This window comes from Dipteris shenzhenensis, chromosome 5 (assembly GCF_047967505.1).
Source record: "Dipteris shenzhenensis isolate YYH24624 ecotype China chromosome 5, Dip_SZ_1.0, whole genome shotgun sequence".
Lineage (NCBI taxonomy): Eukaryota > Viridiplantae > Streptophyta > Polypodiopsida > Gleicheniales > Dipteridaceae > Dipteris > Dipteris shenzhenensis.
Genome location: NC_141600.1, coordinates 58,456,849 through 58,469,914, shown reverse-complemented (window position 1 = coordinate 58,469,914; position 13,066 = coordinate 58,456,849). Strand labels below are relative to the sequence as shown.

Here is a 13,066-nt window from a genome sequence, read left to right as displayed (position 1 = left end):
GTTAGGCTGGGGACAAATGGGGGAGAGGGTGGGCTGGGAGAAAGTTGAAATCGTGGCGGCAAACAGATGGAACAGAGAGACACCGAAACAAGGCCTTGAAGAAGAGGAAAACCATTGTAGATCATGGGCACTCCACTCTTGATTATAATCATGTCAAATATTCTTTTCGCAACAGTTGCATGAGTAGCATATAGATCGGATTTTATCTGTCATGGTAGTGCTTTATTTGTGATTCAAAGTAAGCCAATATTTTAATGCTTACAAAACCATTGATCATTGAGTTGGCATGTGCAGGGTCTAAAAGAGAGGCAGCTCTTTTAACATTGAGAGCCCCATGAATTCCATGTATAGACACAGATCGAGTCTCTCCATGAGGAGAGCCTCGCTTTGGAAAGAAGAGGCCGAGGCTAACAATTTGACTCCTGGGAGCAAACCTAACGACTTTTTGCAGTTACTCAATATAAGGACTCTGAAACGACCAGTTATGACATTCTGTGAAAAACCTACATACATCACAACTCCATTAATAATAAAGTCATCTATTACCAAAAAATAATAATAAGGGCCATCACATGTCATCGTTGTCAAATCTTGTCATGGATTTGTTGTAGTAAGCAATTGCAATGTAGTAAACAGAACTAGAATATAAAGATCCACAAATGTTTTCAACGTGTGGGAATGAATGGTCCATTGAGAGAATGGAATAATTGAAAATGAATATTCTGGATTTGGTGTCTGAGATATCAGGCTCAGGAGTTGGCTTTGGATTATTATGAAGAACTGGAGGAAGCTGTGAAAAAAAGGAAGATGGTGAGCAATGGATTTCATTTTCTCTTGTTCTGAATTACTGCAACATGATCCTCCTGCGATAATTTCCTATTGCAATGATACCAAATAGGAAAAGACACTGTCAAAGTCAAGAATTGCTTACTTATCTCTAGATGTCCTCTACTACATATTTAAGAGCGAATGGAACATGTTATGACATCATAATCATTAAATTTTGAGCACTGAATCATTTGATACATGAAGCCGTGTATGTGATAGAATACTAGCATAAAGATAAGTGCACACCATAGGCTAGAATATTGAGGCCAAAATAAAAAATAGAAAGAAGGTTCATGTATAAAATGACAGTGATGATATGTGGATATTTAGACTCCATAGGAAAGTTTGGGGCACTCATTGAACATTTCTGTGTACTTGAAGTATCAGAAAATCTGAGATTTGTCCTTGAGCTTCCATGGGATGGACCTTTTTTGAAGATCTAACAAAGTTTCATACCCCATCTTAGGGGCCATGAGACCATAAAATCGCCTTGTATCCAAGGCAGTTTTTTTTTTTTCCCCAGAAAAAGGTAAATTGTATTAATGCTTGAAAAAAACCATACAACCAGCTTCCAAAAGGAGCTGACGATGAAAACAAAGAAAAGAAACAAGTTGCCAGCTGCAAGAACACCTGTTTTCGGATCTCATGGCTCGACTCCTATAGAGATTCCGAAACAGAAGCTAGCAACCATGATGGTGGTCTATATGCCCAGCAAATACCCCTCACGGAAAGGGTGTAGAATACTCCTGCGGCCATGTTTGGTGAAAGCGCTCCCGTCTCTTGATAGTCGCTCTCGGGCTTGGAGTACTGCGCTCCCATATGGCGCGCAAGGTGAAGATGATATCCTGCCAAATGGCTACGAGGGTAGCCGTTGGGAAACCATCTGGCCTCCCAGCACCCGGCTGCATCGAGCCACCCAAACGTTTCAAGCAGTGATGCTGGAAGTCTCCTAGAAGCCATCCTCTGGGAGGGGTGGGTCTTTCAGTTTCTAGGCGTTGGACCTGCTCGAACCGGGCCATGTTCTCTTCGTGAAGTTGCACCACTTGTTGCTTCAGTGGGCCACATGCACCCTCTAATGCCCTGGGCAATTGTGATTGGGTGATCATCACTTCTGTATGACCATGCATATGCTTATCCTTGTAAGGAGGGCGGAACTGCATCATGGATCTCAATCCGGGAAACCTACTGACCATGTAACCTGTAAGTCGGCGTGACGGGGTCGATCAAAGGCATGGCCTCTTTCTGTGAGCCAGGCCACCATCCCCCACGCGAAATCTTTGCTCATCCTCTGAGTGCTAGCAATGATCCTGAATGATGCCAGCCAGATCTGTTGCGCTACAGGGCAGCCCCATAGATAGTGCGGAATCATCTCCAAAACACCCTCGACACAACCAGTGCATTTGCCATCTATATGCATCTGTTCTAGCCAGGGGCAGGCCCCCATGCGTCAGCAGCTAGAAGAAGTATGAAATCTTCCACGGGCACAAACTCATGCAAAGGCAGGGCAAAAAGCGGCCTATGACCTCTCTCGGGACATCCTGCTCTACCCAATGGCACTCCCTTGTGGGGGACCATGCTGCTGCCTCAAGCTGAAGACGACGTCCGACGCGGTAGAGTACGAGAAGAACGATACCTCCTCTAGCCGTCCGAGTGTCCTATGCGGGAAGGCCAAAACCACTCCCCTGGATCCCCACTGAATGTCACATAAGGTCTGCCCTCCCAGATCCAAAGCGCCACACTACTCCCCCCGGGGTCGATAAGACTATGGAGGGATCGATGTACCACTGCCTGCCTGCAATCCTGATCCTTTGCCACTCTAGGTTCTCTAGATCCACCTTTGTCTTCGACTCCGCCTGCAGTGAACCTCCCGGTCCTACCCGATAGATTTGAGACTAGGGGAAGTCAAGTGACTCCTGGAAGAAGCGTATCCGCCGGAGCAGTACCCCAGTCCGCGAGAATTGTCCTGACCAGCAATGGGGGGTCCAAGGGCTTCGTAATCCCTCCCACCAAGAGTCCGGGATCGCCTCCTTAATCTCCTGCATCCTGATGCCTGCTCCTTGGAGATAGGAGAGAGCCTGTATGCGGGCCTCTACCTCCCTAGGAAGGCATCTCCATGTCCCAAAGGATCTAGCCGGTCTATTGTCCCACTGTGCCCAATCGATATCAGCCCGTTGCTCGAGCATGCATCCCTTCGAGTCTCTTACCTCCAGGTGCCAAATGTGCATCTGTCTCTCAAACTCCTCTCTACAGGACGGCCTAGCCCGAATGAGTCCTCTTGACAATCTTTGCCACACTCTGTAGAGGCTTTGCATCAACAGAGAGCCCTTCCCTGTCAACGGAGCCTCGGAGAAGATCCACCTGTAGGACTGCTGCCACTGTCTGCCATTGCGAGGCCTGTTCCCAAGAAGCCCCCGCTGGAGTAGGAGCTTCCAGGGTTTCACCCCTGGGGTGAGGCCTCTCACTACCAGCTTGCCCAAGAGGGCTCTGCTTTGCATTTCTAGATCAATAATGCCAACTCCACCCTGAGCTTGGGGCAAAATCATTTTCTACTAGCCACCCTGGCCCTAGTGTTGTGTGTGCCATCCAATGCAGACCATAGAAAATTCTGCACCAAGCGTCGTAACTGCGCCATGCAGCCTCGGTGAAAGTACCAACAAGAAGCAATGTACCAGGGTGTGGCAAGGAGTACCTGGTTCACCACTAGTGCTCGTCCTGCAAGTGAGAGTTTAGTAGAGCTCTAGTACAAGAGCTTCTGCCAAACACTCTCCACCAGCACCGGGCTGAACTCCTGCTCTGCCGTGATGTCAATGCCTAGATGAGAGCCAGGTATCTGGCCATCTCTCCTTTCGGAATCCACCGAAAGCCAAAATCTGTTCCCAAACCTGGAACATCCTGGCTCACCTCCGTGCCTGTGCAGAAGCCAACCGATTTGGTCCAACTTATATGAGCTCCGGAGGCTCGCAATAAATGGATAGTGCCCCTCTGACCCTCTCTAGGCTAGCAGTAGAGCCATCAACATAGAGCGCAGTATCTGCAAACTCCGAATCTAGGAGCTCCTCCTCCTGCTGGATTGGCAGCCGCATCCCTTGAAGGCCTAGTGCCTAAGAACACAGAAAATAGCCCAGGGCTTCCGCCACAAAAAGGAAAAGGTAAGGAGCCAAAGGACATCCATGTCTCACTGAACAGGAGAGTGGAAAGATCTTGCCTGTATGGCCCCCGATGATCACTTGGCTGGAGCTGCCTGCATAAAGAGCCGAAACCCTTCTGATCCATCTCTCTAAAAAGCCAAGTCTCTGCATAGTCCCCTCCAAGAAGGACCACTCAACTTTGTCATACACCACCTCAAAATTGAGAAGAAGGATAGTGAGAGGCTGTGCCTCCTCCTTGGCCCAGTAAACTGCCTCCCAGAAGGTGAAGATGTTATCCAGGATGCTGCGCTCCTGGGGACAAAACCGGTCTACATCTCATGAATGATGTCTGGAAGGTGGGGTCTGATAGAGGTGTGGACTCATGGATTGTGGGGGGAGACTTCAATAACCTTGAGTTCATGGAGGATAAGCAGGGAGGAGCCTCTTACACAGAGATGCCAACAGGAGAGAGTATTACTTGGGAGCAGTTCATTTTTATGATCGGTGGCAGGGGTCTTTGGCGCTAGCCAGATTTTATCAGGCTTCTAGACAGCCTGTGATTTTTCTTTGGCCAGAGACAGCATGATGGGCTACTAGAGCGTCAGGACAGATTCTATATAGGGGACTGGGCTTTACTCCGGGGCAACTCCACCGGCATGCTAGCAGGTACCATGATGTCAGACCACTTGCCAGCAGTTCTTCATGTGGAGCAGTCCCATCGTGGACTTCCCCAAAAGGGGGTCCGCATACTAGACAGTCTCTTACAGGAGGAGGACGTCCAGTGGGCGATGGTTGAGATCTGGAGTTAGCCCGTGGACCACCCCATCGAGGGGTGGGCGACATGGGTGGTTGAGCAGATTCAGCGGAGCAGTCTTCAAGAGCTACAGGACCAGGCATTGAGATGGTGAGCTACTCTTCAGGAGCAGGAGCGGGCTTTGTGCCGAGATCTTACGTCCATCGAGAGGCTCTGGGAGCAAGACCCAGGGTCCCAATGGCTCAGGGACCACCTAGAGTGCACACGCTCGGAGCTACAGGGCTTGGAGGTCCGCAGAGCAGAGTTCTCTTATCACTCCTCTAGGGCCAGATGGGTCCTGCAGGGAGACAGAGGATGACCAGAAAACTCTTCCATACCACAGGACCACGGTCAGCAGGGATCCAGCTACAGCGTCTTAGATACTCCCAAGGGTAGATGCACTTAGACCCCCAGGAGATCCTTAAGATGACTACATCCTTTTATCACTAGCTTTTTCAGTCAGAGGAGGCCTTGGCCACCACTCTTCTGGCTAGAGAGGCAGTTTGGGAGCAAGTCCCCACAGTTGTTTCACAGAGCCTTAGCAGACGCCTAGAGGAGCCCTTCATGGATGAGGAGTTGTGGGAGGCCCTATAGACTCTTCCAGCCTAGAAATGCCCAAGGGAGGATGGATTGACCCCAGCCTTTTTCGTTGCTTCTGGGAACACATCTCCACCCTACTCCGGTTAGCGTGCCAGAAGATCTTTGACTCAGGATCCCTTCCTCACAGAGGTTGGATATGCCTGATTTCGAAGGGGGGAGATAGACTTGATATCCAATAGTGGAGACCGATCACTCTTCAAGACACAACTTACAAGATCCTGGCTAAGATCTTGAGTTTGGGCCTCAAAGGCAATCTGTGAGCCGCCTCCAGAAAGTCGGGCGGTGTTGCCTGCAAGCAGGTACATATTTATTCAGAATACCACAATCCGGGCCTCTCTTGCCTGAACGCCATCCAAACTGCATGGCCTGAAATGAGCTCTCCCCGTGCAAAAACCTCCGGGGCCAGCGCTTGAGATACTGAAATGCATACCCTGCCACTCCTACCAATAGCTGGGGACCAGATCTCCCGGCCCCTCTCAGGGAGGTGGTGGTGGTGGTGGCGTGCTATGTCTCTTGCTGAGAACATGTGCTCCTGAATCAAGAGAAAATCTACTGGCCTGCCTACCAGAGTCCGCTGCAATTCGTGTCGTAGAATCAAGTACTGTGACTAGCTACGCACACGGTCATTTAGCCCATGCACATTCCAACTCGCCACCATCAAACCCATGGAGATGTGCCTCTAGGAAGCCGTATTTCAGCGACTTTGCCGAGGGTTTAGAGGGCAAATAATATATGTCTGTGCACCGATGAACCAGCATCGTCACTGGCTCAATCCTCACCCTTCGATCCCAATACTGCATGAAAGAAACATCTACATTAGAAAGTTTGGCGCACTGCTGCAACGTCCAATAGTGAAACTATGTGAAAACCATCTCTGGTGCCAAACGGATCATAGCTACGTCCAAACCTGACCCAGGCTTAACTGGAGAGAAGCCCAGTTGAAAATATGTGGAGCTACCATGGGCCAACCAAAGATCCATACCCTAAGGTCCCATCCACTTGTCCATCATCTAGTATACCTGATGCTCATCATCACGTCGAAAAGCTCTGGAGTCCACTTCTCCATCCCTGCTTACGCGAAATGAAGGATCCAAATTGGATCAATGCGGGAACCCACTGTGCTGATGCCCCCTTTTTGGGGCTGCAGGATCAGAATGGTCAACTCCAGGGGAATAGGATACATATCTAGGATCTCCAAATAATTCCATGGTCCCAGTAATCTCCCTCGGTAGGGGCCGGCCCGCTCGCATGTGGGGGTCTGAGGGCTTAGTCTCAAGAACCCCTCTCCCCGAGTGTATGAGAAGAGGTTGTATACTATGTGCCCAAAGCATTGCCCTACAACCGGGGAGAGGGTGTGGGAAATTTAGCCTTCCCCTTACTCACAGAAGAGGAGGCCCCCCCACCAGGCCTGACGGGGTGTCTGAGGAGGAGGCCCCAGGTGAGGCTACTATTGTCCGTGGGGAGGGAGAGGGGGCTGACGGGGGGGGAGGTAATGAGGGTAACCACCGTAGGAGGGACAGGCGGAGGAGGCTGATGAGGGGAAGGTGTAGAAGGTGTTGGTGGAGAGGGGGCAGGTGGATCCAAGGGGGGTGGGGAAGGCGGTTGGGTGGGGTTAGTTGCCGCTATCTCCGCAAAAGGCGTAGTACTTGCGGTCTTTGCAGCTCCCTCTTTGGTCTCTGAGGGGGGGGGGGGCTAGGGCATTGGTGCTCTGGGGGTCTCTGATGCCCACTCTTGGTACTGTTGTCGGTCCCATGGGCAAGCGAGGCGTCTCTCCTCCAGAGGGGCCTGAAGAATGTCCGGAAGTCGAAGGCTCTATCTCGAGGTCTCTAGATACACCTATCTGCAGGCCACCGGCCTAATCCCTTTGTACCTGTGCCTTTGCATGTGCTCTCCTCTTGCGGTTGGCTCGTTGCCGTTGATTCTTTATGGCCCATTTGCTCCGCTTCCTTTGGTTCACCTTCCTTCTAAGGGCTCCATCCAAGGGGTCTAGGATCTCCATCTGCTGTTGTTGCAACTGTTGTTGTGCCTGCCTTAGTGGACTCCGAGCCCCACCCTCTCTTGTGTCGCTATGCTGTCCTTGTGTCTCCTATGAGGACGGATGTGCCCTGCTCAGGCCTCTTGTACAGTCTTTGTCTAGGTATCCTTTCTGCTTGCACCTCAAACACAGTCTTGGTAGACCAGAGACCTTCACACGCTTGCAAAGCGTACCTCCCTCCAAGGTCTCTAGAAGGATCACCTCTAGGAGTGTGTCCGGGCTCTCTATCACCATCCTGAGTCAAGGGACTCCGTCATCTGTCACCAGTATTGCCTCTAACTCTAATGGGTACTCTAAAATTGTGTCAAAGGCCCGCCCTATGGAAGGGAGGATGGACCTATACTCCCTTGGAAGCCCCAGGAAGCAGAGCGTCACAGGAAGACGGGGGACATGGTGAGTCGGGTCCATGTCCTTCACCGTGAATCCATGGTACCAAGGGATGAGATACACCAAGTGAGAGCCCAGGAGGATAGGGTTCCTCTCCACAAGAGCCAGAGCAGTATCCGGGGAGCCAAGCTGGAGGAGGAAACATCGCGTCCATAGATAGTTACCTCCTGGATGTGGTCACCATCTAGTGTCAGGCTGGCCTAGATCCAGTCCGGATCTGTCTCCTCAAAGGAGTGAGGCCAACTGTTCTACCTACCACTACCCTGTCCTGAAGAAGATTCACTGCTTGTTGTACATGTTACTTATGCGACAGTGAAAGAAGCACTTTGACAGCTGTGGGGATCGAGGGTGCTGCAATTAAAGAACCGTCTCAATGGGATAAGCAATAAACTTCACCTCCCATTGAAGGCGGGAACTAGGAAGGAGAGGGTGAAAGGAGGGGGCAAGATCACCTGTGAGGAAAGGAAGGAGAGAAAAAGCTCATGAAGAAAAGCCCGTCAAGAACGCCACAATTGCATCACCGCCCAGAAAGGGCTTCTAACTGAACCTTGGAAAGGGGAAGCTTGAAGGTGATTCAGTTGAGAAAGAATGAATGGGAGCCCAACCGAGGTGCTTGTACACACAAGCTCACAATCAAGGATGGGAAAGGAATATTCAAAGGAGCTGCTGATCCCCTTGAGGCTCTTCCTTCAATAACTGAGCTGAGCTTGATGGGACTGGCAAAGTAATCAAAAGGATTGCTGGCTGGATGCTTCTTGCCAGTCCCGAAGAACTGAGTAAGATGCACAAAGAAGGAATACCGCTCAGTACAACAAGGAGATTGCGGGCTGATTGAAGGATGGTGAGAATGGCACGGTTGCAGCTAAACTGGAGCAGGTCACGAACAAACAATTGGCTGGAGCATTGCGCTGAGCCGACTAACATGGAGCAGTGGCCGTCACGTGTCTACTGTCCATGAGCTGCGTTGAGTACTAGGGTACCATGCCACAGACCATGAGCTATGGCACCAAATAGTCACACATCGAACAGCAGCGAAGAGTCACGCTCGGACGAGGGGGCTAGAAGTGGAGGAGGGGTTTCAACTTCCAAACAAAAAAGAAAGGGGACTAAAGGGCATCCCTGACGGACTGATCTAGAGATCCGAAACTTGTCTCCCCTGACTCCTCCAATAAGTACCTGGCTGTGGGCTGATCTATAGAGAGCAGATACCCCTCTACAAGCATCTGTGAATCCGAAATGAAGAAGAGTTCCCTCGAGAAAGCTCCAACCTACCATGTCATAAGCTTTCTCAAAGTCCATAAGTAAAATGGCCAGCCTTGTGCCACTGTGCATGGCCCACTCAAAAGCCTCCCAAAATGAGAAGATGTTATCAAATATGCTTTTGCCATTTACAAAGCCCGTCTGCGAATCATGAATGAGGTCTGGAAGAATGGGCTGCAAACGAAGGTAAACTTGAAATCTCAATCCTCTGACGTAGCTCACCCCCCTTGAGAGTCCAGGATTTTCTTGGATGATGGCCTCACACAAATGACAAGGTTGTTTTTTTGGATGCCACACGACAGACGCTCACTTCTTTCAGGACAGCCTTGGATTTGTAGAGGGGGGGGGGGGGGCTGTGGCGTAGGAGAGAGGAGAGGGGAAGGGAGGGGGGTAAAGGGGGAGAGGGGGGGCTGTGGCGTAGAAGAGGAGAGGGGGGGACAGGTGGTGGGTAAAGGGGGAGAGGGGGGGGGCTGTTGTGCAGGAGAGGAGGAGGGGGGGGGGGGAGAGTGGTGGGTAAAGGGGGAGAGGGGGGCTGGTGTGCGGGAGAGGGGGAGGGGGGGAAGGGTGATGGTAAAGGGGGAAGAGGGGGGGGGCTGTTGTGCAGGAGAGGAGGAGGAGGGGAAGAGTGGTGGGTAAAGGGGGAGAGGGGGGGCTGGTGTGCAGGAGAGGAGGAGGGGGGGAAGGGTGGTGGTAAAGGGGGAAGAGGGGGGGGCTGTTGTGCAGGAGAGGAGGAGGGGGGGGGAGAGTGGTGGGTAAAGGGGGAGAGGGGGAGGGCTGGTGTGCAGGAGAGGAGGAGGGGGGGAAGGGTGGTGGTAAAGGGGGAGAGGGGTGCAGGAGAGGAGGAGGGGGGGAAGGGTGGTGGTAAAGGGGGAGAGGGGGGGGGCTGTTGTGGAAAGAGAAAGTGTTTGTAAGAGAGAGGTAGGAGTTGGACAGAGGGTGGAAAGAGAAGGTGTTTGTAAGAGAGAGGTAGGGAGTTGGACAGAGGGTGGAAAGAGAAGGTTTTTGTAAGAGAGAGGTAGGAGTTGGACATAGGGTGGAAAGAGAAGGTTTTTGTAAGAGAGAGGTAGGAGTTGGACATAGGGTGGAAAGAGAAGGTTTTTGTAAGAGAGAGGTAGGAGTTGGAGAGAAGGTAGAAGGAGAAGGAGTTTGTAAAACAGGATGAAAAGGGGAGGCCGTAGTTAGAGAGAGAAAGTAACACAGAGTGAAAAAGGGAGGCCGCATTTTAAGGGTGGTCATTTAGAGAGAGATAGTGGCACGGGATGAAAAAAGGTGGTCACACTTAGAGAGAGAAAGTGGCTCGGGGTGAAAAATGGAGGGCTCATTTAGAGAGAGAAAGTGACACTCGGGTGGAAAGAGAAGGACCCATTTAGAGAGAAAAATTGGCACCAAGGGGAGAGAGGAGGAGCCATGTAGAGAGAGAAAGTGGCACTAGGGGCAGAGAGGAGGACCCTTGTAGAAAGAGAAAGTGGCCCTCACTCAGAGGGAGAAGATGTCACCAGGAAGGAGAAGGATTAGGAGGGTGTTTTCTCATTGATCATGGTACCTCTTGATGCGTGACCCATTCACCGGGGCAGGTAGAAGTCTGCCTTCTAAAGTGGCCAAGTAGACTCCGCCACTTGGGATAAGCTTGGCAATGAGAAATGGACCTGTCCAACCACTCACAAACTTAGGTTTGTGTTTGAGAAACTTACTGGAATACAAGAGTACTAAATCTCCGACTTTGAAATTCCTTTTTCTGAGGTTCCGGTCATGCCAAGCTTTTTGTCGCTTCTGCCAAACTTCTTGAGCGTCACGTCGATGCTCTGCCAGTGCTTCCAAATCCCACAAGCGTTCCATTGTGCAGGCTTCAAGGTTGTCATTTTTTTCTGGAAGAATCCTGTGAGTGTCAAGATGAAATTCATAAGGCATAACGGCCTCCAGTCCATAGACCAGCTCGAAGGGTGAATACCCAGTACTCGCCTTGTAAGCCGTTCGATAGGCGAATAAAGCAGCTGGAAGTACGTCGTCCCAATCGGCTAGAGAATTTAGGCAAAGTCGATGCACGATCCCGCGCATTGTGCGATTTGAGCTCTCAGCTAGACCATTGGCACGTGGGTAATAGGGAGATGAAAATTTGTGAACTATTTGAAGCAGGTGAACTAGTGCAGCAATGGTGTCATTTAGGAAGTGAGACCCTCTATCACTTATCAACTCAACAGACAACCAAACCGAGAGATGATCTGGTCATATAGAAATGTGGCTACTACCTGGGCTGTACAGTTCTTGACTGCCTTGGCTTCAACCCATTTCGTTCCATAGTCGGTGGCAAGCAGAGCATACTTGTTCCCTCGGCGTGTGGCAGGAGAGATGGGTCCAATGAAATCCAATCCCCAGCGATAGAAAGGAGGCACCGGAGTGAATGGTTTGAGAGGGAGGTACTCACACCTCGTAGGCTTGGGGCCCACTCGTTGACATGAATCACATCTGGCCACATGAATATGGCAGTCGCGGAAGAGCTTGGGCCACCAGAACCCTGCTCGCATGATCTTACGAGCAGTAGCATCTGAGGCCATATGCCCTCCACCTATGCCAGCATGTGCCTCTTTAAGAATGGATTGTGTCTCATGTGGAAGCACACACCGTCTCAAGATCTGATCCTTCCCAAGCTTGTACAATTGACCTGCAATCAACTTAAAAGGAGCAGCTTGAAGGATCTGTTTGCGTTTCTCTGTTGGAGTTAATCCTGGAGGAAAGCCACCTGTAGACAAGAGGTGTACGATGTTGGCATACCATGGTGGGAAGCAGTCCACCGCAAATAGGCATTCATCAGGTAGTTCTGTTATTCCGAACAAGCCCGCATCGGGTAAGTCATCGGTGATACCACTGGCTGGTTCCCCGGAATGTAACCTAGACAAGTGGTCTGCAGGTTGATGCAGTCTCCCAGCCCTCACCACAATGTCGAATTCAAATTCTTGAAAGAGAAGAATCCATCTGCTTATCCGGCCACCAAGAGTAGGCTTATTCAATAAATACTTAAGAGCTTGATGATCAGTGATGATCACAAACTTGTTGCCCAAGAGGTAGTGACGATACTTGGTCATGGCATAAACCATGCCGAGGCCCTCCCTTTCTGTGGTACTGTAATTGCGTTTTGCTCCATTGAGTTGTCGACTCGCGAAGTAGATGGGCAAATCAATCTTAGTATCCTGGTTAGGTTGAGCCAGTATAGCACCTACTGCCCACCCACTAGCATCCACATGGACATGAAAAATTACATCCCAATCAGGCTGCCTCAGGATGGGGGCCTTCACGAGGCGATGCTTCAGATCATCAAAGGCTAGTTGTTGTGGGGTGGCCCAGACAAACGATCGGTCTTGATGTAGGAGTTCTATCAGTGCAATAGCAATGTCGGCATAGAAACGTATGAACCTTCGGTAATATCCTACATGCCCTAAGAAGGACTTCACCTCTTTGGGTGTACGAGGGATGGGCAATGAGATGATCACCTCTACCTTTGCGGGATCCGTGGTCATGCCCTCAGCAGAAACAATATGACCAAGGAGAACACCTCAGAGTGCAAGAAAGAAACATTTGTCAGGGTTCAAACACAAGCGCACTTCTCTGTACTTATCAAAGACCCATCTCAACTTATATAGATGATCATTTTGTATGGCCGGATCAAGATGGGAGGCCGATTTACCATTAAAAACAGAGAAGTCATCTAGAAATACCTCAAGAAACTTGCCGATATTCTCTTGAAAGAGTTTGGTTACAAGTCGTTGAAAGGTTGCCGGGGCATTACATAGTCCAAAGGGCATCATTCGGTAGGCGTATGTTCCCCATTGAGTGACAAAGGTAGTCTTGGGCTGATCCTGTTCTTTCACTCGAACTTGGTTGTACCCACTATATCCATCCATGAATGAGTATAAAGCATGTCCTGCCACTGTCTCCAACACTCTATCTGTGAAGGGAAGAGGGAACCTATCACGTCGTGTTGCAGCATTCAAACTCCGATAGTCAACACATATTCTAAGTTTGCCGGTCTCTCTTTTGGGT

At 50.5% G+C, this 13,066-nt stretch overlaps 1 protein-coding gene across 1 annotated transcript in view; it reads left to right on the top strand.

Annotated features, from left to right (window-relative positions):
* The first annotated feature begins 343 nt into the window (after positions 1–343).
* LOC147902242 (uncharacterized) overlaps positions 344–13,066 on the top strand; it is an 88,588-nt gene continuing 75,865 nt past the window's right edge. The window contains exons 1-2 of the mRNA XM_087374463.1: positions 344–481; positions 748–810. Coding sequence (XP_087230589.1) covers positions 344–481; positions 748–810 — 201 coding nt within the window. The remainder of the gene's footprint in view (positions 482–747; positions 811–13,066) is intronic.